Source organism: Lampris incognitus, chromosome 6 (genome assembly GCF_029633865.1).
Source record: "Lampris incognitus isolate fLamInc1 chromosome 6, fLamInc1.hap2, whole genome shotgun sequence".
In the NCBI taxonomy this organism is placed as follows: Eukaryota; Metazoa; Chordata; class Actinopteri; order Lampriformes; family Lampridae; genus Lampris; species Lampris incognitus.
Window position 1 is genome coordinate 35,405,320 of NC_079216.1, and position 22,410 is coordinate 35,427,729.

At 41.9% G+C, this 22,410-nt stretch overlaps 1 protein-coding gene across 1 annotated transcript; it reads right to left on the reverse strand.

Moving 5' to 3' along the window:
- Positions 1–58: 58 nt before the first annotated feature.
- On the reverse strand, positions 59–20,773 carry ampd3b (adenosine monophosphate deaminase 3b). Its single transcript, XM_056281209.1, has 16 exons — positions 20,447–20,773; positions 17,037–17,259; positions 16,493–16,670; positions 15,897–16,062; positions 15,516–15,735; positions 14,558–14,687; positions 13,080–13,274; positions 12,412–12,543; positions 11,101–11,264; positions 10,897–11,023; positions 10,349–10,512; positions 8,529–8,649; positions 4,635–4,808; positions 2,824–2,934; positions 1,444–1,667; positions 59–480 (listed from the first exon to the last, which is right to left on the reverse strand). Exons 1-15 carry the CDS (start codon positions 20,466–20,468, stop codon positions 1,491–1,493), a joined length of 2,304 nt encoding a protein of 767 aa, XP_056137184.1. The 5' UTR covers positions 20,469–20,773; the 3' UTR covers positions 59–480; positions 1,444–1,490.
- Positions 20,774–22,410: the final 1,637 nt, after the last annotated feature.

Genomic DNA, 22,410 nt, shown 5'->3' on the forward strand with positions numbered 1-22,410 from the left:
GACCACTGTGATTACTTTAATTATAGCCTTACTTGGGTTCAATGAAAATGACATCATACTGCGTAATTCAAATGACTTTATTCTGATATAAAAGACATTCATCAGCCATGTTGTGTGAACATGCAAATTAAAACTTGAAAGAGAAAAGCTTAAATATTGTTTTGCAGTGCAGTTAAAATGATTTTTCACCCTGTCCTGTGTAATATCAGTTTTATGCCCCTGGTGGGGGAGGCAGTTGTCTGGGACTTGCTCTGCATATGAGCTGCTGTTAATTTCCGGTGCCGGTTTTTCGTTGGAACTAATCTAAAAATCGAGGCCAGGTGTCCGAGAAACAGATTGTCCTGAGGGTGCATCCAGCAGCTATAGACACAGTTCCTTTTTTTGGAAATAGTTGAGTGTTTTCACAGTTTTCTTGAATATCTCTCAAAATTATTTTGAATGAAGGAAGGCTTTGTTCAAGCATGGAAGCCACAGCAAATCCTTAAGGAAAGAAAAAGATGCATAGGAATGACAAAAATAAATGGTTGGAATTAGGTTGGAAAACTTGTGGATGGAGTTAAAAGTATGACTAATAGTTGGCCTGAAGCAGAGGATTACAGTCTACTTGGCAATTATCAGGTGTGAATGTGTAAACAGAAAAAGAAACCCTACACCGACCTTGGGAAAATTAAGTTTTGAAAATATTCTTGGAAAAAAAAGCTCACTTGGTTGCTGTGCTGTTTTGCATGCTATGTAAAAAAGATAAGTAGAATAGTTAAAAGAAAAAGGTGTGTGTGTGTGTGAACAAACAGTGGATTTATAAAGGATTATAATTAAATTTAAAAAAGCCTCAAGAATACTAATCTCATTCAAATTATTCAGCATAATATGAAAACATGCCAGGGACACTTTCAGAAAACATATTTCCCACCACAGGTCAATGCTAATGTTGAACTGTTAGGAGACGGCCGTCTATGGGCCCATTTGGAGTGCACTCAGATAGATGGCATAAAGTACAGTTCAGTGTTGTCACATCATTTGCATGCAGTGGTGCCCTTGACTGTATAAAGGAACACAAGTCTATTCAGTCAGTTGATCGCTGCAGGATGTGTCTAATTCTAAAGCAAATAGGTTCTGCGGCTGGTGCTCTTTCACGTGCCCAACTCCCTAACAGCCCCTAGATAACACACTTGGAAGAAAAAGAGTCCCTTTCTGCTTGAACTAAGGCATGAGATATTGTAAGTAGGATGACTGGATACCATCCTCCACACCGTAGGAAAGAGATATGAAAGCACAAGTTTTTTGTTATTTTTTAAGTAGGCCAATTGAAACTTCCCACTCCAAGGTCCGCAGTGACTACTGAGAAGCTTCCTCTTGCAAATCTGGTCAGGATGACATACAGTACAGAAAAAAAAAGAAAAAACATCGAAAAATATCAAGCATGTCCCTTTATCCCTGTTTCACCTTTGCAGCTAAGTGGATATGAAGACAGTTTTGTCCTATGTGGTCCGTCACTCTGCAGGCATCGTGGTAGCTTCTGTCTTCACGGCATCCACCAGAAAACTGAGCTCATTGCAGAGCGTCTCATGGCGGTAGGCCATACGGATTTGCGCCACGTTGGTTCGTCGAATGTCATTTCCATCCGGTCCATCCTGCAGGTAGTTGGAACCAAGGAAATGCTTCTTTTCCTGCAAAAGTGGGAGAGGTGTACACCAGATAATGGACTTTGTCAATTTCCTTTAGCTATGTAGCTGATACACATCCTGGGTGAATGTCAATGTGTTAACACGTACGGGGGCCCAGTGACTTGCTCAAAGTATCTTTGGCAGAATCCAGAGCTGATGATATTGCAGAAATCAGATCTGAGGTTTGGATGGACTTTCTGTTTACTAGCATGTCCTGTTGCCCTCCCCCGCAACTATCCAGACGTTGCCAAAGTGAATATGATCTACAAGGAATGCGAGCTCGAGGGACAGTTTTCATTTTGGATGGTTATGCCTGACTGTCAGCGTTAAGGGTTAAAGATTTCATTGAGTGGAGAGACAGCTTATCCAGACCTCAATATTTCACTGTCATAAAAAATCATTCACTTTTTCATAGCTCATGATAGTTTGCTAACTTGTGCATAGTAACAGGGCAACCAGTCAGGGATGTGTGCTCTTTTCAATGGGACAGATCAACCCGATGAATAATCCTAATCCCAACCCTCATTGCTTTAACCAATGGAATTGATTTAAAGGGAAGATTTTTTTTATCTTTAAGCCAGCTGAGACACAGACTGTGCAAAGGATTCGAGTTCAGAATTTAAATGAAAAGTCAATCGTATTAATGTAATGTCCTCCGTGTAGTTTGTTCATCGAATTTAAAAAAATTTTTTCAGAACTAGCTGTCCGGATGTGCTCGGCTTCACATTGATAGCATTCTCCATATTAACACATGGGAGCTGCCCAGTGCAACCATCGTTTTCTACTGTAGGCCACTGGGTAGCCCCACCGGACAAATATAGGAGGTAAGAGTCTCATTCAAGGGCACCTTGAAAGTAGTCATGGAGGGAGGGGAGATTGTTTCACATTCACTTTTCTCACCAGTGGGGTTTCAAATGTAAAACCCACTTACATTAACTGCGGGAAAATGACACATCTACCCAACCACATATGACAACGGGAGCTCTCAGAGAGCACAAAACCCCTACTGAGGATGGAAATGTGTGGGCAAGGTGGTTGAAGTGATTTAAAACTTATTTGACAAACTGAATGGTGAAATCATAAATCCCCTTCAGATATCTCAAACAGACAAAGGAAGGCAAAAATGTACATCCTCCTTGGCAGAGTTGGGGGCACCTACCTGATGGGAGAGGCCACTCTGCAGCACGCTGTTCCTGGCTATCTCACACACATCACAGGTGCTCAGCTTCCACAGCTGAGCTGCAATAGCATACTCCTCCATCAGGGCCTCCTAAAAAGGTTAAGAAGGAACATCTGTTATTAATGATGACTTTACATACCTGATGCTAAAGAATGTAGTCCCTCCCTTTTGTTCAGCAAAGTTTGCCAAGGGGGAAAAAAATCAAACTGTATTCATGCAGTTTTGTCTTTTTATGTCATTTCTTTGTACCTTAGATCTTTACCTGAGTTTTGCAAGGTCTGATAAAAGCCTGTTCATGCAGAAATAGTTGATCAGTGGTAGCACGTCAGTATTCGTCAATAAAAAGTCATGCAATTTTCTTCAGAAGAACTTTATTTGTTGTTTTTATTTTGTTCATCATGTTCACATGTTTCGGCATCATTGAGGTCTTCATCTGAGCATCACAGCTGCATCATGCCCCGCTGAAGGCCTTTATTTTTTCTCCCTGATAAAGGTTGTTTTTTTTTGGGTGTTCCTTATCCGATGCGAGGGTCTAAGGACAGGATGCTGTGTTGCTGTAAAGCCCCTTGAGGCAAATTTGTAATTTGTGATATTGGGCCATACAAATAAAATTGACTTGACTTAACTTGACATGGTGAACAAAATAAAAACGACAAAAGTTCTTATGAAGTAAATCGTATGGCTTTTTATTGAGTACTGATCAATTATTTTTGCATGAGCACATTTTCGTAGCAGAACACCCAAATGCAAAGATTTCAGAGAAGATGAGCTCTTGTCTTCCTGCTGTCATCTGATGAAACAAGCAGTGCTGACATGCTGACATAGGAAGTGTTTTTTTAGGACACAGTTACAGCAGAGGTACATGGTGTTTCTTTCTTTCCTCACCTTATTCTCCTTTCTAACTTTGGAGGGAAATTAGTAAGATGAGCCAAATGAGTCATCTCTGCCCATCTTGAAGCTGCTTTGCAAGAACGTTTAAAAAAAAAAACGGGTTTAATGAATCAGTCATATGTTACCGAAAGTGATTAGCCAAAATGAGCCTGATGGTACATTCTGTTCCGGTGTAATGTTCATCGCCGAGGGATGTTTTGAAGGTTAGGTTATTTACTTTTAGATGTCGTTGGATATTTATGTTGGGTACACTGCGTACAAGGTGACGATTGAATGAGGCAAATGAGGAATTGCTCCTATTTAGATGATTTTACCCTCTTAAACTTGGGGCAAACATTTGAGAAGCCCTCAGAGATGGTAACTGGGATTTAGGGCTATACAAAGAAACGACTTGAAATGGACTTGAGTAGATTAAAATGGTTAAAGTATCCTCAGATAAGAAATTATCACTCTTAGCCTTATTGTATGTGTATCAATCATGTACCAATAATGAGTTAAAATAACTAAAGACTGTGTTGATGTCCAAGTGCATTTGCCACTGACTGCAATCGACATTGATTCGTTGAATCATCACCCACATTTTGCAGAGCGATGTGTTTCTACCCAAGTGACATATCATCTCCGCTATCACGTATCATGAACTATCCTACCGTGCCTACTGGGAGGCTCTGTTGGCTTTGTACCATGTGTGCCAGTATGCACTTGTGTTGAAACACTAGTTGTTGACATATATCTGCACTAACGAAGGCGTTACTATAACTGTACTTGACTGCTGAAGCGATTCTGTTTCTGATAAAAAGACACTTAGATATCAAATCAATTGACCCATTCTTGTCGAGCAGAGGCTCAGCTGTTTCCCGTGTTTCGGCTGGGTTTGTTTGTTTTTGTTTTTTTTTCACCTTGGTGTAGTGGAACTGCATGGGGTCATCGGTGGACAGCGACACACACAGGCCTTTGTGGAGAAACTCTCGTAGCGGGTTCTTGGAGTACTCCAGGAAAAGACTGTTGTTGCTCAGTGGGGACATGGCAATTGGGATCTGGGCCAGGTAGTACAAGTACTGCAAAACAGGACTCTAGGGGAGAAGAGGTGTAGATGTCAATGAGTCTGTTCCCAAAAATCTTCCATATCCAATTTGGGAGAAAAGAAAAAAAATCAAAGAAGGAAGTCTCTAAAAAGCAGTGTCAGTCATCTTGACTTGGTAGACCTGCCATTCTTTTGAAGGTATCAAATCATCGCTGCTGTTTTTATTTTAACAATCATTCGATGCATGTGTCATGTTTTTCCAGTCAGCATTTAGCTTGAGGAATGAAAAATAACATTCATTACTCTTCATTCTCTGACCTTAAATGAATTGGGAATTTTTCTCACTCAAGTACATTATTAAACTGAGTCAATACTAAATACATGAAACTGATGCAACATTATATTGGACACAACTTAAGTTTTCCTGTCTATGTCCAGATTCCTTGCATTTCACTTGAAGGTTGGTGAACACCCATTCCAGTGGCACACATAGGATTTGGAAATGGGCCGACCAAGTTCAGACAGAGAACTTGCTGTTTGCTGACCTCATGGATGTATAATTGGGACCATGGCTGACCTCAGCTACTACTACTACGACTACTACTTTCGGCTGCTGCCTTTAGGGGTTGCCACAGCAGATCTTCCTTTTCCATTTCTTCCTGTCCTCAGCTAGGTGTCAACTAAACTCCAATCCCAATCACTCCTGCTAAAGGACGGGCTATTTAAGTGGAAGGAACCATTTTGTGCTCTGCTATAATGATTACTAGGCTGCTGCTTACCTGCCTCTGTCTTACCTGCCACCTGTTTGGGATCTTTTTGCATTTATTGCATGGGGGATTTTGCTTTGTGTTCTTGATTGAGTGATATCAGTGCATGCTAAATGCAGTACAAGCAAGTAGATGATCCATTCGTTGTCAAAGCTAACAGTTGTGCCACTTTAATGCAATGAAGCACCCTTGCCAAATACGTAAATTGTCCTGACTTTTATAGACGTATTTTGACCTACTCAGCACTAAGCTAGCTCATGACATAGTTCACCACAAGGTATAATAAGATGATCGCCAAACAGGTATGACGATCCCTTGGAGATATGTGAGTTAATTAAGACTCCATCCTTTGGGAACTTGCAGGGGAGAAGGACAGGGAGCAATAACAGTCATAGTAATCTTGATTCCTTTGTCATTTTTCAAAACAAAGTTACGAAGTGCTGAGGAACTGAGGGAAACTTAAAACATTGAAAAGTAGTAAATAAAACACAAACAGGAAAACAATAAAAGTCCCAGCCATGGGGAGAGGAAGGTAGATTAGATAATAAACAAGGCAACAAGGGTCAAAGAAAACTACAGCCAAGAATTGTAGAAGGATCTTCCAATATGTGTATGTTTTAAGAGGTGATTTAAAAGATAATGACTTTGTCAGCCTGAGCTCCTCATGCAAGTCATCCCAGTAGCCTTGACAGCAAAACAACGGTTTAACATTTAGTTTTTAGCTGAATGACAAAAAACCAAAACACGTCAAGGAAGATCTCAAGCAGCACTCTGTCACATGAGAAATTAAGAGAGATGTTAAGTGTTGGTTTGGAGACAGAGGAAAGGTGCTCCTGCACACAGTCAACCTCACTATGTAGTCTTTTTTAAAAAAAAATTTTTTTTGGCATTTTCTGTTTTTTTTAACAGTGACAGTAGAGAGAGAACACACAGAAGGCCACCAGACCGGATGGCATACCGGGTCGGGTCCTCCGGGAATGCTCCGATCAGCTGGCAGAGGTCTTCACAACTATATTTAACCTCTCACTGTCACAATCCATAGTCCCGGCATGCTTTAACACCACCTCTATCATTCCTGTCCCCAAGAAATCAACACCCACATGTCTGAATAACTACCGACCCATAGCACTCACCCCCATTGCGATGAAGTGCTTTGAGAGACTGGTTCTGGCGCACATCAAAAACATTATCCTCCCCACATTCAACCCACATCAGTTTGCCTACCATCCCAAAAGGTCTATGGAGGATGCCATTGCCACTGCCCTGCACTTTGCTCTAACCCACCGTGAACTTAGTGACACATACATCCGGTTGCTGTTTATAGATTATAGCTCTGCCTTCAACACTATCATCCCCGCCAAACTAACAGCCAAACTCATCTCCCTTGGCCTCAACCCCTCCCTCTTCAACTGGACCCTGGACTTCTTGACCAACAGACCTCAGTCTGGTAGGTTAGGTGACCACACCACCTCCACCCTGATCCTCAGCACAGATGTCCCTCAAGGCTGTGTTCTGAGCCCCCTCCTTTTCTCCCTCTTTACTCACGACTGCCTGCCAACTCACCCTTGCAGAGAACACCACAGTCATTGGCCATATCACCAACAATGACAAGACAGCCTACAGGGATGAGATTCAGCATCTGACATAATGGTGCACTACCAACAATCTTGTTCTCAATGTGCAGAAGATGAAGGAGTTGATTGTGGACTTCAGGAGGTCTAGAAGCTGCAGCTACTCCCCCATACACTTCAATGAGGTGGAAGTGGTGCGTGTCTCCAGCTTTAAATTCCTTGGAGTCCACATCAGTGAGGAACTCTCCTGGACATCAAACACCCAGGCCCTTGTGAAAAAGGCCCAACAACGCCTGCATTTCCTGAGGAGGCTGAGGAGCCCCCATCTATCCCCCAAAATTCTCACCAACTTCTACCACTGTATCATAGAGAGCATCCTGTTCAGCTGCATCTCAGTGTGGTACGGCTACTGCACATCAGTAGACCAGAAAGCTCTGCAGCAGGTCGTCAAGGTGGCCCAGCATATCACCGGTACCCAGTTCCCAGCCATAAAAGACATTTATCACAAACGCTGCCTTTGAAGGGGTCTCAGCATCAGCAAAGATCCCACCCACCCCAACCATGGACTGTTCTCCCCCTTGTGCACTGGGATGTGCTACAGGAGCCTCAGAGCCCACACTACCAGGCTCAAAAACAGCTTCTTTCCCCAAGCTGTTGCCCACCCTAACCTGGCCACCCACTGAATGTCTGTGGATATTTTTAAATATTTTGTACTCGTGCTCTTTTTTTAACTTATTTTAAGCTTTTGGTCTTCATCTGTGTATATCTTATGCTGTGTTTGCTGTATCTGTCTTGCACTGTTTGGTGAAGCCGCAGCCCTTATTTCATTTTTAACATGTGCCTGCACATTGTTTTTAATGACAATAAATTGAATGGCAGGGGAGAGAGAGAGGGGGGGATGACATGCAGCAAAGGGCCCGGGCCGGATTCGAACCCAGGCCGCTGCGGTAAGGACTCAGCTTTATATGGTACGAACTCTACCAGGTGAGCCACCGGGGTGTGTATCCCCCCCCCCCGCACTATGTAGACTTGTGTGAACAGTCAACAGACTGATAGAAGTGTAGTCAAAAGGGCACCATTGTTTTAATTCTGTTGGACATTGCTCTGTAAGTATATACCCAAGGATCCAGACTAAGCCTACACTTTAACTCTTGTGTGTTTTGAGTTCCTTTGGGTCTTACAGTAGTCTACGCTGGTTAAAAACAGACTCAACAAAGTATTTTAATCCAAGCAGCTCCTACTATTTAAACCTAAATGTCAGGATGAGACAGAGCTCAAGTCCAAACATATTTTTTTTAAAATTAACCAACCTTAAACATTCAATAATTATAAAATACAGAAGATCTAGTCGGTAGAAACGGCGTCTTTTTGTCAACCAAGAACTTCAAATTTCTCATCGTCTTGTGAAAGTGAAGGAGGCTGAGACCTCACCTTTTTGAGGTTGAGGCCATGGGAGATGTTGTCTGCTGTGAGGAAGGCAGAGACGAGATGGGTGATGGAGCCGGCCTCGCCGCAGTGGGGACGAAACTGGAAGGTGTTAAACCCCCGTTCCCTGAGGAGAGGCAGAGAATGACCATATTACGGCATGAATGCTGAAATCTGCAGTGTTTGACAGACACAAAGGAGAGATTAGGGGCCTTAAAAGGTGTAGCGTCCATTTACATGTCAACTAAAAGACATGTAGGCGGGTAATTTACAGTACTTGTCAGCTGAGTCACTCAGGTTATCCGGCTATCCCGACACAGAGGCACAGTATCTTTAACATGTACATTCAATCTCGCCTTTGACTTTGAAAACAGTAGGAATCGTCCTTTTTTTTCTCCCCAATTGTACCCATCCAATTACCCCACTCTTCCGAGCCGTCCCAGTTGCTGCTCCACCCCCTCTGCCAATCCGGAGAGGGCTGCAGACTACCACATGCCTCCTCCGATACATGTGGTGTCGCCAGCCGCTTCTTTTCACCTGACAGTGAGGAGTTTCGCCAGGGGTACGTAGCACATGGGAGGATTACACTATTCCCCCCAGTTCCTCCTCCCCCTGAACAGGCACCCCAACTTACCAGATGAAGTGCTAGTGCAGCGATCAGGACACATACCCACATCCAGCTTCCCACCTGCAGACACGGCCAATTGTGTCTGAAGGGACGCCCGACCAAGCCGCAGGTAACACGGGGATTCAAACCAGCGATCCCCGTGTTGGTAGGCAATGGAATAGACTGCCACGCTACCTGGATGCCCCAGGAATCAAGTTTAAACTCAAATTATTCCTTTCATAAAACTGAAAACAGGTAAACAGTCTTTGAAGGTGGAGGTGAACGTAGAGAGTTTGTACAGGTAGATGGCCCTTCCTGTAACAAGTACACTCCTCTGTAACCACAGTCTCCTACTGATGGCACTGGTGGCTTCCCAGTACAACCTCAATCATCTATTAATCAACGCTGTCAGCTTTCCAGTACTTCAACCGGTAACAGATTGAGATCACAAAACAGCCCAGGCATCTGCAACATACACAGGCCCTTTTTCCCAACCCAACACTAACCCATTTTGTAAACATACAAAGCCTGAGATAAAAACTATACAGACAAACTAAAATGCAGATATTCGGTGCACAGTGCACACACACACAGCTGACACACACTTAAATAAATGTTGACTTTTATGCCGATGACAATGAACATAGTCTCAGACTGGCAGAGCGTTAAATGGGGGATACAGCTTGATTCGCTCCACTAGTAAATTAAAGGTACATTTAGCACAAGTACACATACTAACATTCAGTCACGGTACAAAACAATACAACAGCTTCACCAATACATGATAGGAGCACAGCACAGCCACAGTATTTAGGGCTGATATAAAATTATTTAATTTTGAATAAATATCCTAAAAAACAAAATTATTTATTTTTCTAGTCTTATTCTTAGATTAATCTAATAACCCATTCTGAGCAGCCCAAATGACCCACAGTCGCTTGGCATTTGCCCACCTTGCCAGATGACCGGTCCTTCACTGACTTCAACAGTGTGTTGATGCTGAGCAATGACCAGCTTGTCCTGAGCCATACTGAAATTATTATGCTCAAAAACATCCCAACAGTAGTTTTTGAGGGAGGAGATGATGTTACGCATTGACTAGCTTTTGAAAGCAGCTGTTTTAAGAATATTTGGGCCAAGTTTCAGGCTGAGCATGTGAAGCTGCACTGATAGCATACATAGAGAGAGATCCTACTGGACGAGATCCTACTGGACTTACTTGCGCAGGTTGTTGAGTACCATGATGTTGGCATACATGTGGAAGAGGTAGTAACTGTAGGGAGGGTTGTCCTCAGTGGTCCACTCCTCTGGCTTGGGGCTTTTGTAGGAGAACATGTGGTCGCTGTGTTTGCTCTCGTCATCCACGCTGTCAAAACCTGTCAACTAGAGCACAACGGAAATGTACAAGATCCTACCAAAAGTCTCAAATTTTAAATAATAAAAAAAAAAGACACCCATGATTGTCTATTTACCACTCTTGGAAGAGTTGATACAGCTACCCCTTGTGCTATCATATACAGGGTGAGTGCCTACACAGAAAGCCTCCCATCACAGATGAATGGTTGATTGATAGGTAGGCTGAAACAGTCTGCTCAATAGTTCACAAAATAAATTGGTATCAGAGGACCCTTCTGGTTTAAAAATGTCCCATTGATCTGGATTGATTTTTCAGAGAAAAACTCACTGTTGATGAAGTCTGTTATGTTACATGGATTTCAGAGAGGCTTTTTTTTGTAGTTTTTTTAGTTATCAAAAAACAGTACTCACATATTTCAGGAACACATGTATCTCTTTGTTCTTCTGTGGATTGACTGTAGCTTCAAAGAGAGGGAGGAAAATGTTTTCCAGCATCTTGGCGAAGTTTGTTACTAACTTCTTTGACCTGAAAATGTCACTGCGAGACAAAGGATCTTATCACACTTCCATTCACCACTTCAGTTATGATATTGTATAATGTTGGTTAACACGTACTAGATCCTGGGAACTTGGATCATCCAGCGCATGTTGGGGGAGTGGACCTTGTGCTGGATGAACCATTTGGCCAGGTTCTCCCATTCATCCGGAGAGCGTCCGTAGATGGATAGACGGGGCTCAGCATGCTGGTACTTACTCTCCTCCAGCTCGTGAGCCACTTCCTGCCACAGAATACCAGCCACACAAAGTTGTTGGTGTTCAGTTGAGGACAGAACATTACTATTCACACAACAATTAAAAACTGCCCCTGCAGTCTGTAAGGTTTGATGTCATACACATCTTATTGCTGTAAAGAAACATTATAGGAATGCATGTGGTGGATGAATTCTGCACGTGGTTCAATACTTACACATATATATCTATGTGCTCCTGTGCTCCTGGACCTTTGTGAATGACCTTTGTGTATGTACAAATCAACTTATATCACTGAGCATTTTGTAATCTAGTCTCCAATGATGCAAATATTCTTACTACATATCTCAATGGTAATATGTTACAGATATGAAAGTCTGTCAACTTGTTGAAGTCCTTCTTACTCAGACTTCCACTGACATGTTTGCCTTGTACAGAAGAAACATTTTTTTCTAATTATTTTTGGGGGGGCGGATTCCCCCCCTTTTTTTCTCTCAATTGTATCCAGCCAATTATCCCACTCTTCTGAGCCATCCCAGTTGCTGCTCCACCCCCTCTGCTGAGCCAGGGAGGGCTGCAGACTACCACATGTCTCCTCCAACACATGTGGAGTCACCAGCTGCTTCTTTTCACCTTACAGTGAGGAGTTTTGCCAGGGGGACGAAGCACATGAGAGGATCAAGCTATTCCCCCAGTTACCCCTATCCCCCGAACAGGCGCCCTGACCGACCAGAGGAGGCGCTAGTGCAGTGACCAAGACACATACCCACATCCGGCTTCCCACCCACAGACACGGCCAATTGTGTCTGTAGGGACGCCCGACCAAGCCGGAGGTAACACGGGGATTTAACCGGCAATCCCCGTGTTGGTAGGCAACTGAATAGACCGCCACACCACCCAGACACCCCTAAATTCATTTTTCTTTAATTTTTCTTTGCCTACATACACCAACACTTTTTACTTGTATAATGTTGGGCCACATCTAATGTGTTCACTATGAGGAATTTACAGATTAACCCCAAAGTTAAACTCCTTGTTTGTGCAAACTTACTTAGTTTATAAAAACTGATTCTGATGATGGGCTCAACATGTAAATCCTTTTACTGTATTAATTGAAAGACAGAAAGCTTAAAAATATTTTTAAAAAAAGTTATTTAGGCTTTTGTTGTGCTTTACCTTGATGAGCCGTGCGAAATATTCTCCTTTGATGTAATTATCTGTCTTCAAGTAAATCTCCCTGAGTTCACTGGCTCCCACAGGGTTGTATTTGGAGTTGAACTTGTCAAACCGATGAAATGTTTGTCTTCCCTGAGAGAATAATTTATGAATCTCATTAACTAATGATCACACAAGTGTCTTTGAGTACTCTGAAAAATGCTCTATAAGTAAAATGTATAATTATTATTAATATTGTTATTAGTAGTATTATTATTAATATCATTATTTCCATTCCAATAAAAACATTATAATTATTCTAATCAGATTATGCTGGCAGAGAAGTCTGTATGAAGTCCAAACAATTTACATGAAACTAAATGAAATTTATGAACACTCTTAATTGCATCCTTATGACAACAATGGCAAGTTAGTGCAATGTGCGCTTTGGTTTGTGCAAACTGAAATGACAATAGAATTACTGAGCAAAAATTACAGTAGAAACATCGCACTATTAGTAATATATAGTAATACCATATTCAATGAATGAATGGTCAATATGGACACAGTCAACAGAATTTGACTTCAGGAGCTGTGTATTTTTAGGAATAACAACCCAGTCATGGTAAACGGGTTACTGGAAAAGACATCAGAGGCCTGCTGGGTGAGAGTTTTGAAGTTGTCCTTACAGCGTGCACATCCAGTGAATCCACAGTGAGGTCATACGGGTCCATTGTGAGCTTGTTGAACACCTGCTTAAGGGTGATCTTCTGATCACCTTTCTCCAGAACCACACGATCCGCCTCTGTCTTGTACGTGATCTGGATGAACCGCAGGAGATGTTTCTGGTTCATGCAGGCGGCTGCATGGATGTGTGTGTCCACCTGAGATGGGCAACAAACGCACAATTTCAAAATGCACAGGTTACTGAAGGAGAGCTGTAAGAATTTCCCACCACAGATCAATGAAATAGACTATTATTATTATAATAAATATCCTCCATCCCATCATTGTCTATATTGGCATATTATATCAGAATCAGAATACTTTATTTATCTCCGAGGGGAAATTGAGTTCTATTACAGACACTCACGCTCTAATAACTAAAAACTAAAACGATACAAGATAAGAAAATAGAAACAAACAAACAGAAATAAAAGATAAATAATAAATAGAAATAAGAACAAAATATATCAACAAGCATGGTGCACATAACACCCTATCTATACTGCACTACCGCAGCACACAAGCAGCACAAACAAAACTCGACACGGCCAATCCAATGACCATTAACTCAGAGTGTCCGACAGTCTGAGTCTGAGGGAGGAGTTGTAAAGTTTGACGGCCACAGGCAGGAATGACCTCCTGTGGCGCTCTGTGGTGCTTTTTGGCAGAATGAGTCTATTACTAAAAGTACTCCTGTGCCCAACCAGCATGTCATGGAGTGGGTGGGAGACATTGTCCATGATGGCACGTAATTTCTATATCCCAGGTTCACAGGGAAAACAATCACTGGCACATCGTTCTTATCTATGGGCTATTTAGAGTCAAATTCCCCGAACATGTATATCTTTGGACTCTGGGTGTTAACTGGAGTACATGGAGGAAACCCACACAAACAGTGGCAGAGCCAAAGGTCTGGGATCAGTTCAAGGATTATCTTGCTCTAAGATAGCAGGTCTAACTACTAAGCCACCATACTGCCCAACATAATGTTTACTTATACTGTTGTTATCTCTATCCTTATTAGTCATAGTGGTAGTAGCAGTAGTATTTCGAGTAGTATGAGAATTTGGAGCTGCAGTCCTATGTTTCAAGGCTTAAAGATCTTAAATATTTTTACCATAACTGAAGTGATTTTTAATAAATTAAACCAAGTTTCCGAGGCTTCATGGCTTGCATATGGTTTAATCTTCTCAGTCTATTACACTGACAGAGATATTGCCCCTGACATTTTCTTTTCCCATTGTGTCTGAATTTCCAAACCATCACCAACTCATGTGATGAGACAGCTCCAGTGAGACATCCTGAGCAGTTCTTGAGGCGGCCAGTGCTCTCAGAGCAGACACCATGTGGTCCAACTACTTCACACAACAGGTAAGCCATTGTTCAGTTCAAAAATGTTAGGTATGTGGTATCTCTGTTCAGGTAAATGGTGCAAACTGACCTTCCTGACATTGTAGAAGTCTCTGTGTGGAACGCTTTTCAGCTCCTTCAGCTCTGCCATTTCATTCAGCATCTCATGGAGGTAGAACTTGGAGGCCAGGAAGTTCAGCCGTCTGTGACAGTATGTTTTCCTGTATGATAACAGAAGAGCTTGACTACTAGAGCTGAGAATAGATAAAAGCATGTACAACTTTTTGCAGATCAGCAATTGATAAAAATGACTTAATTTTGGAGATTAGCTTGAGCTGGAGAAAGCATGACGGAACAACATTTTTGATTTGATTATCAAAACTCCGTTCCAGTTCCGATTCTGGTGCTCCATTTTCCTCCCACAGTCCAAAGACATGTAGGTCAGGTGAATCGGCCATACTAAATTGTCCCTAGGTGTGAATATGTTGGCCCTGTCCTGGACTGGCGGCCTGTCCAGTGTGTCTTCCCACCTGCCACCCAATGACTGCTGGGATAGGCTCCAGCATCTTGTGAACCTTAGTAGGATAAGCGGTTTGGATAATGGATGGATGGATAACAGACGAGCAGCTCATCATAACACAACATATCTAAAACATGAGTATTTCAAATTTGGTTTATCAAGGAAAGGGTGTTGCTTGGTACGAATGTTTTTGTTTCATTAGTACTCACTACATCACTCAACATTCATGTTATCACATGCTTTCACACCTGCAAGCTGCCCATTGGAACCACCAATTTTAGCTGCTGGCCACTGAGCAGCTCTGTTATAATATCAAAGTAACAGAAGTATCAAAGTAAGGAAATCAAGTGGCAAGCTCAAAGGTACCCTGACAGTAGGTATTTGGGGACCGTGGATGGCACAGTAGGTATTTGGGGACCATGGATGGCCTGCTACTAAACACATATACACACACATATACACACGTTTCCAGAACACCAAAATCCTTCCAGGAGAGGTTAAGAGTTCATAATGATAAATGCGTTCTTACGTTGGCCCATCAGCGATCATGGCGAGGACATGGCTCAGGTCAATGGCAAAGGTCTCAAGGTCAGGGTATGGAAGGCTGTGAGGTTGCTGTTGTTTCAGGGCCTCGGCATTGCTGTACACGTAGACTATGCCATCCTTCATCTGCAGCTCATAGTTCAGGTCCTCTGGGAGGCCCTCCATGGAGTAAGGGTCCTCCCCTTCACGAGGGCAAGGGCAGATATCTATATATGTTTGGTGCAAATTGAGAAAGAAAAATTGAAAATGAGGAATGCGATAATACAAATCTTCATCTGCCCAGCTCTCTTAAGGTAGAGTTAAAATGAGGGAAATGCATCTTTGGATTAACATGTTGAAGATATGCACAATTGCCCAGAAGCCCTACCTGGCAAGATCTCATCCTCCTCCCTCCATGTCTGGTTCTCAGAGCTGCGTAGGAAGCGGGCGGCAGTCCTGGGAAAGTGATGGTAGGCTAACCTGGAGTACTTCTCTCTGATGAACAGAGCTTTCAGTAGACTCTTGGCTGCCTGCTCATAGTCCTCAACTGTGATCTGCAGATATGCATATTATCACCTGTTAAGGGGCTATTGCTCTGAGGAAACCCGCAAAGGGTGACAGATAAGATGTCATTTGAAAATTCAGTAACATCACACAGGGAAGATTTTGTTTTCTTTATATTTGGCCTTTTAATATATGTTATTCTAATTCTTCATGTAAATTGTATTTGCTGCAAAACTTTCTCTTCCTGATGTAACATATTCCTAATAATTGATAGCTAGCTAGATAGATAGATAGATAGATAGATAGATAGATAGATTAGATAGATGGACAAATAACAGGCAGAAACATATATAAACAGCTAAATTTCAAAGTCTTCTAGCTTGTAATGTTTGGCAGAAAACATCGCTAATATAAAGGAAGCCAAACTATTTATGTGTAATTTCATATTTGCATATTTAGTGTTTGAATATTTCTCTGTACCCCTGCACAGTAGTCTCCACTGATGGTCACTCTCTGGAAGTCGGGGAAGGTGTCTGGCGGAAGCGGCTCTGGTGTAACTGGGGAGAGCATGGGGCTGATCACAGACAGGGCCCAGTCTGCACAGACTGGTATCTGCAGCGACATTGACTGGGAGCGCTTCATCCTAAAACTGTTCTTCCTAGAGCCAAACAGTAAAGAAAAGAAAAGAAAAAAAATGCTTTTGTCAGATAATCTGTAAGTGGATCATCTTTCAACTATAAAAAAGAAAATGTATTTTCTCATTGCCGCTGTGTGTTTTTGACTTTATGACACAAGGCTTTGATGCTTTACTAGGAATTGAGGGACATGAGACTCACACGGAAACCATAAGTTAAAAAAAGAATGAAAGAAACACTTCACTGAAGTTTATAAACTATATTTTGAAAGGAAAGAAAGAATATGCCTTTTGTTTTGTTGAAGGTAAAAAAAAAAGTTTAATTGATCATATCTACTAATGTGCCTCAAAAGCATCATTAATTCATAATGTTATTGAACTGAATCTAACTTCTTGGTGGACTCCACAGACTGCTGCTCAGCCAGCTCCTTCTGCAGCTCACGCTCCCTGTCCTCATGGAGGCCAATGGGACAGTCCTCTGGCACGGTGAACAGGGCCAGGGCATCCTTAGTGTCTTCTTCCTTCAGGGCAGAGGCGTATACTTTCTCCGCCAGCAGCCGCACCTTCTCATCCACATCACTCAGCGAGATCTTAGGAAAGTGCCGTGGCATGTCTGTGCAGGGTTGGAGACACATAAGAGGGTCAGAAGCCTTTTTGCTTTGGATTTGTGATTTCACTGGCTTCCAGTGAAATTCACATGACACGCCGAGGTGGCTTTTGTTATCATGGTACATTTGAAAGGCTATTTCGTGACGCTATAATGACTTATTAGATTGCAGCTTAGTATTAGGTGTGTAATATCAACTGCTGCCTGATCATTTTTCCATTATCAGTTATGGAAATACAAACAAAAAAGGTGATATTAAGAAAACAGATTGAGGTTGCCATTTGAATAACCGATACTTAGGGGAGATTCCCCGTCTGTTTTGTCAGCAACACGCAAGTCCCAACAGGAAGTAACATGCCAAGAATAACAACAAAAAGACAACCGAGCCTATCAGATCAGCACAGTTCAGTTCCAGTGCTTTTAGTAAAGCTGGAGTTCAAAGAATCTGGTCAAAATGAGGAAAAGAAGAAGAAAAAAAGACGACTGCTTCAAACTCCAAACAATTCATTTAACCTCGATTCACAAGGTACCTAAATGTACTTCTTGTTTTATCATGACTAGATCTCTCAACTGACACTTACCACACACAGGCTGTTGCTCGTTCCCCCACTAAATGTTTTCAATGTGGCTTCAGCACCAGACAGCCAAACTGAGTTAAACACCTGGCCACACCTCAGCATACTGGCTGAGGTGTGGCCAGCTGCAAATACGGAACAGCTTCAGTGCAAACAATGACAAAACAGGTTTTATAGGGTTATATATAGAGAGAAATTACATAATATAGCCTAGTGCACTAGTTGTTTAGGGTTTACAAGGATGACATAATTTGAGTTGTCATGTCAAGTAATGACTCAGACTTTTATTTGTCACTACATGCATCAAATCCTATGCAATATCCTTTGAATAGAAGCAAGTTAAAAGTAAGCAAGAAAAAAAGAGACAAGCATTCACCTATACATACAATGAGATGACTCTGTGTGTGTGTGTGTGTGTGTGTGTGTGTGTGTGTGTGTGTGTGTGTGTGTGTGTGTGTGTGTGTGTGTGTGTGTGTGTGTGTGTGTGTGTGTGTGTGTGTGTGTGTGAATTCTTTTCTGATCACTTACAAACATTCTAGCTCAGTGAATTTTATTTTACCCGAAAAAACACTTACTGGCTTTTATTTTGATGGATTAAAATAAACTTTTGGGAAAAGACACAAGGTTAGCTAGCAAATGTGAGGTCTCTGGAGCAGGCAGAGGCCACATATCACATGCAGGGGTAAAGACCTCACTAACTGCAATACCTGTCTGCCATGTCCACCACTATTATTGAGTCATGTGCAAAGCTGCACTTAACATGCTATGTAATATGACTGTGGTTAGGGAAAGAGAAACATTTATCTTGTTGGTAACAGTAAATACCAGCAAAGTAAACATCAGTCCCTAAATGTTTTCTGCGGGGTTGGGTGGTATGAGTTAAGAATGTTCTGCATCACCCCCATGTCTTAGGTTGGCAGACTCATGTTTCAGGGAAGGCTGCATGTGCTACACTTACCTCAGTTAAGTTACAGTAAACACAGCACGGTTTGGCTCCACAACACTGACATGGTGACCTCTGGGGGATCATGGGTCACTGTTTCAGAAACCACTCAACACTGAAGGGACTGAAATTCAAAATGTGTGTTCTCATTCGCCCGTGTCTTTATCATAATTTTTTTTTGTTCACCATCACATTCGATTTGAAGCAAAATGAGAGGGGACACAGTTAATACTTTATGAGCTCAGCGTGGTTACTGAAATCTGATAATGTTGGTGCAACCCTTATGGCTGTATCTGCCACTCCTGTGCTGTTATGATGTAAATACTGAGCTTTAGGTGGAAAGAAGGCTCGGGTCAACGCAACCTATTAAAGCTCATTTTTTAATAAGACCTATGGTTTGCAGCCATAATCAGCATCATTTTACAGGACTGTTGACAGTTGGGATTTTGAAGAATCCCATCTACGAATTTCATTGTTTTTGTCATTTTTGCAAATGGTCACTTGGAAAAACTAATTCATGGTGCATTAGCTACAGAAAGTAAAGGGTTAGTTATAACCCCTCTGAACGTTTGTTGTCTTAGCTCAAGTTATTTTCAGACCATTGCTTTAGCTTCCCAAGACCTTTTCAAGGGAAATGTTTTTTCCTATTGACCTGTTCTGGGCTCCCAAGGCATTGGGTCATTACTTCCAGCAGATTTCCAGAGAAAGCTAATGTTCTGGTCGAACCTGATGTAGAACGCTTTGATAGATTCTGCCCTATATTTACCTCTCTGGCTTTAGGTGTGACAGCATCTGCTGCTTTCCATTAGCCTACAAGCACTGAGGCTGTTTGCCTTTTCGATTACCCTGTTATCACTGCTGCTAATAATATTGTCATCAGATATGTAAATGTGGGTCACTTGGCCAGTTCTGTCATCATACATCATGTGACAATGTGAATCAGCAAGTACAGATGGGTATATTCAGCATTGCCATATCAAGTAGCAAACTGCTGCAGATCAAGCTCCCCCCTCGAATGCAGTGTTTACATGCAACTCTTTCCGTCTCAGGAACCCCAAAAATCCAGCAGCCTTTCACGTATGATGGCGTGAACAAATGTGCCTGCAGCATTCCAGCACATTCCTTGCCCTGCATTTCTCATGAAGCCTGCATTCCTAACATGATGTTCCAGCTTGTGTATGTTCTCACTGGTGGAACAGCTGAGCTCTCTCTCCACTGGGTCAGATTGTTGACCCACATCCCATCTTTGGAAGTGTAACCCAGACTAGAAACATGAGCCCACACTAAAATATTTGGTGTAAATTAAGAGAATTTGATCGTTTGAAGTGTAAATTGAATTTGATTTATTTAAATGTTTTATGGATAATGTAACTTTTGTGGTTTTGTGGGATGCTTCATCATCCATGTTAAGTTTCACAAAATGCAAGCATCTCTTCAAAAGAGCTAATTATTACAATTATCTATAGACATAATGCCATTTTGGCTTTGGCTTTTCTCCACAGTATATACTTTTGGTTTCTGTCTGGTGATGCAAGTGGGCCTGTCAATCCGAATCTGACCTCTTCAGTACCATGGGTCATAAGCATTCATTGATCTTTAATCACTTTAATTGACATAATGATCCACTGCTACGATACAACTAAACAGTCAACAGAGATCGCTCTCTATATCTTACCTTCTGTGATGATTTGGGCCATATTTGGCTCTTTCAGTTTGTCTCTTGCGTCTCTATCTTCACAAAGTAAACTGATGAGTGTCTGTTGTGAATCTGGTCTGAACTCAGTCAGTCACAGGTTTTGATGAACAGACCTGTGTCTGCTTCTGTCTTTCTGTCAGATGTCCTGGCCCTTTACTACAAATATGCTATTTTCTCCCTACTGTTTATCTGTTAATGTTGAATCTCAACGAATATGCTCTCAGTGCTGTTGGCACCTCTCTGTCAAGTCTCTGTCCTCTTTCTTTTCCTGCGTACGATATGTCTCTCCCCAACTGACTCTGTCAGGCGTCGCTCTGCTGTTTATCTGGTCCTGTATGTATCACTGCAGCTGCTGGTTGTTGCTGTCTGGAGTGTCCTTCTAGCCCTCTATTTTAGGGTGCTGAGGGCGTCATAGCCACATATTCTGCTAATCCAAGCCGGTATGTCACAACTGGTGCGAGTGAGGCTGCGGACTCACCATCTTTGAGATGGGGCAGTAGATGTTATTTTGTGTGTGTGTGTGTGTGCGTGTGTGTGTGTGTACATGAATGTATGTGTTTTGTGCGTGTGAGAAATATTTTTAGGAATTTAATGATAATGTATACATGAAGACGGTTGGTTACTTCCCTGGTTTGGAGCTTTTAACAGTCTATATCTGAGATTTGCTGCCAAGGTCCCCCAATCTCTCTCTTTCTCTCTCTCTCTATATATATATACAGTGCTGCTTGAAAGTATGTGAACCCCTTGAGCAGTTTAGATTTTTCTGTTGTTTTACCATGATTTTCTTAGTCTATCATCACCAGTTTTTATGTATGAAATGTCAGATATACACTACCGTTCAAAAGTTTGGGATCACCCAAACAATTTCGTGTTTTCCATGAAAAGTCACACTTATTCACCACCATATGTTGTGAAATGAATAGAAAATAGAGTCAAGACATTGACAAGGTTAGAAATAATGATTTGTATTTGAAATAAGATTTTTTTTACATCAAACTTTGCTTTCGTCAAAGAATCCTCCATTTGCAGCAATTACAGCATTGCAGACCTTTGGCATTCTAGCTGTTAATTTGTTGAGGTAATCTGGAGAAATTGCACCCCACGCTTCCAGAAGCAGCTCCCACAAGTTGGATTGGTTGGATGGGCACTTCTTTGAGCAGATTGAGTTTCTGGAGCATCACATTTGTGGGGTCAATTAAACGCTCAAAATGGCCAGAAAAAGAGAACTTTCATCTGAAACTCGACAGTCTATTCTTGCTCTTAGAAATGAAGGCTATTCCATGCGAGAAATTGCTAAGAAATTGAAGATTTCCTACACCGGTGTGTACTACTCCCTTCAGAGGACAGCACAAACAGGCTCTAACAGGTACTATTTAATGAAGATGCCAGTTGGGGACCTGTGAGGCGTCTGTTTCTCAAACTAGAGACTCTAATGTACTTATCTTCTTGCTCAGTTGTGCAACGCGGCCTCCCACTTCTTTTTCTACTCTGGTTAGAGCCTGTTTGTGCTGTCCTCTGAAGGGAGTAGTACACACCGGTGTAGGAAATCTTCAATTTCTTAGCAATTTCTCGCATGGAATAGCCTTCATTTCTAAGAACAAGAATAGACTGTCGAGTTTCAGATGAAAGTTCTCTTTTTCTGGCCATTTTGAGCGTTTAATTGACCCCACAAATGTGATGCTCCAGAAACTCAATCTGCTCAAAGAAGTGCCCATCCAACCAATCCAACTTGTGGGAGCTGCTTCTGGAAGCGTGGGGTGCAATTTCTCCAGATTACCTCAACAAATTAACAGCTAGAATGCCAAAGGTCTGCAATGCTGTAATTGCTGCAAATGGAGGATTCTTTGACGAAAGCAAAGTTTGATGTAAAAAAAATCTTATTTCAAATACAAATCATTATTTCTAACCTTGTCAATGTCTTGACTCTATTTTCTATTCATTTC

What these genes read in the sequence shown, in the direction of transcription:
- ampd3b (XM_056281209.1), bottom strand. Translation starts at nt 20,468, where the DNA reads ATGGCCCAAATCATCACAGAAG. An exon ending in GGAGGATGAGATCTTGCCAG is followed by an intron (nt 15,736 to 15,896) that starts GTAGGGCTTCTG and finishes AAACATATATAG; the next exon opens with ATATCTGCCCTTGCCCTCGT. An exon ending in ATCCAAGTTCCCAGGATCTA is followed by an intron (nt 11,024 to 11,100) that starts GTACGTGTTAAC and finishes TTTGTCTCGCAG; the next exon opens with TGACATTTTCAGGTCAAAGA.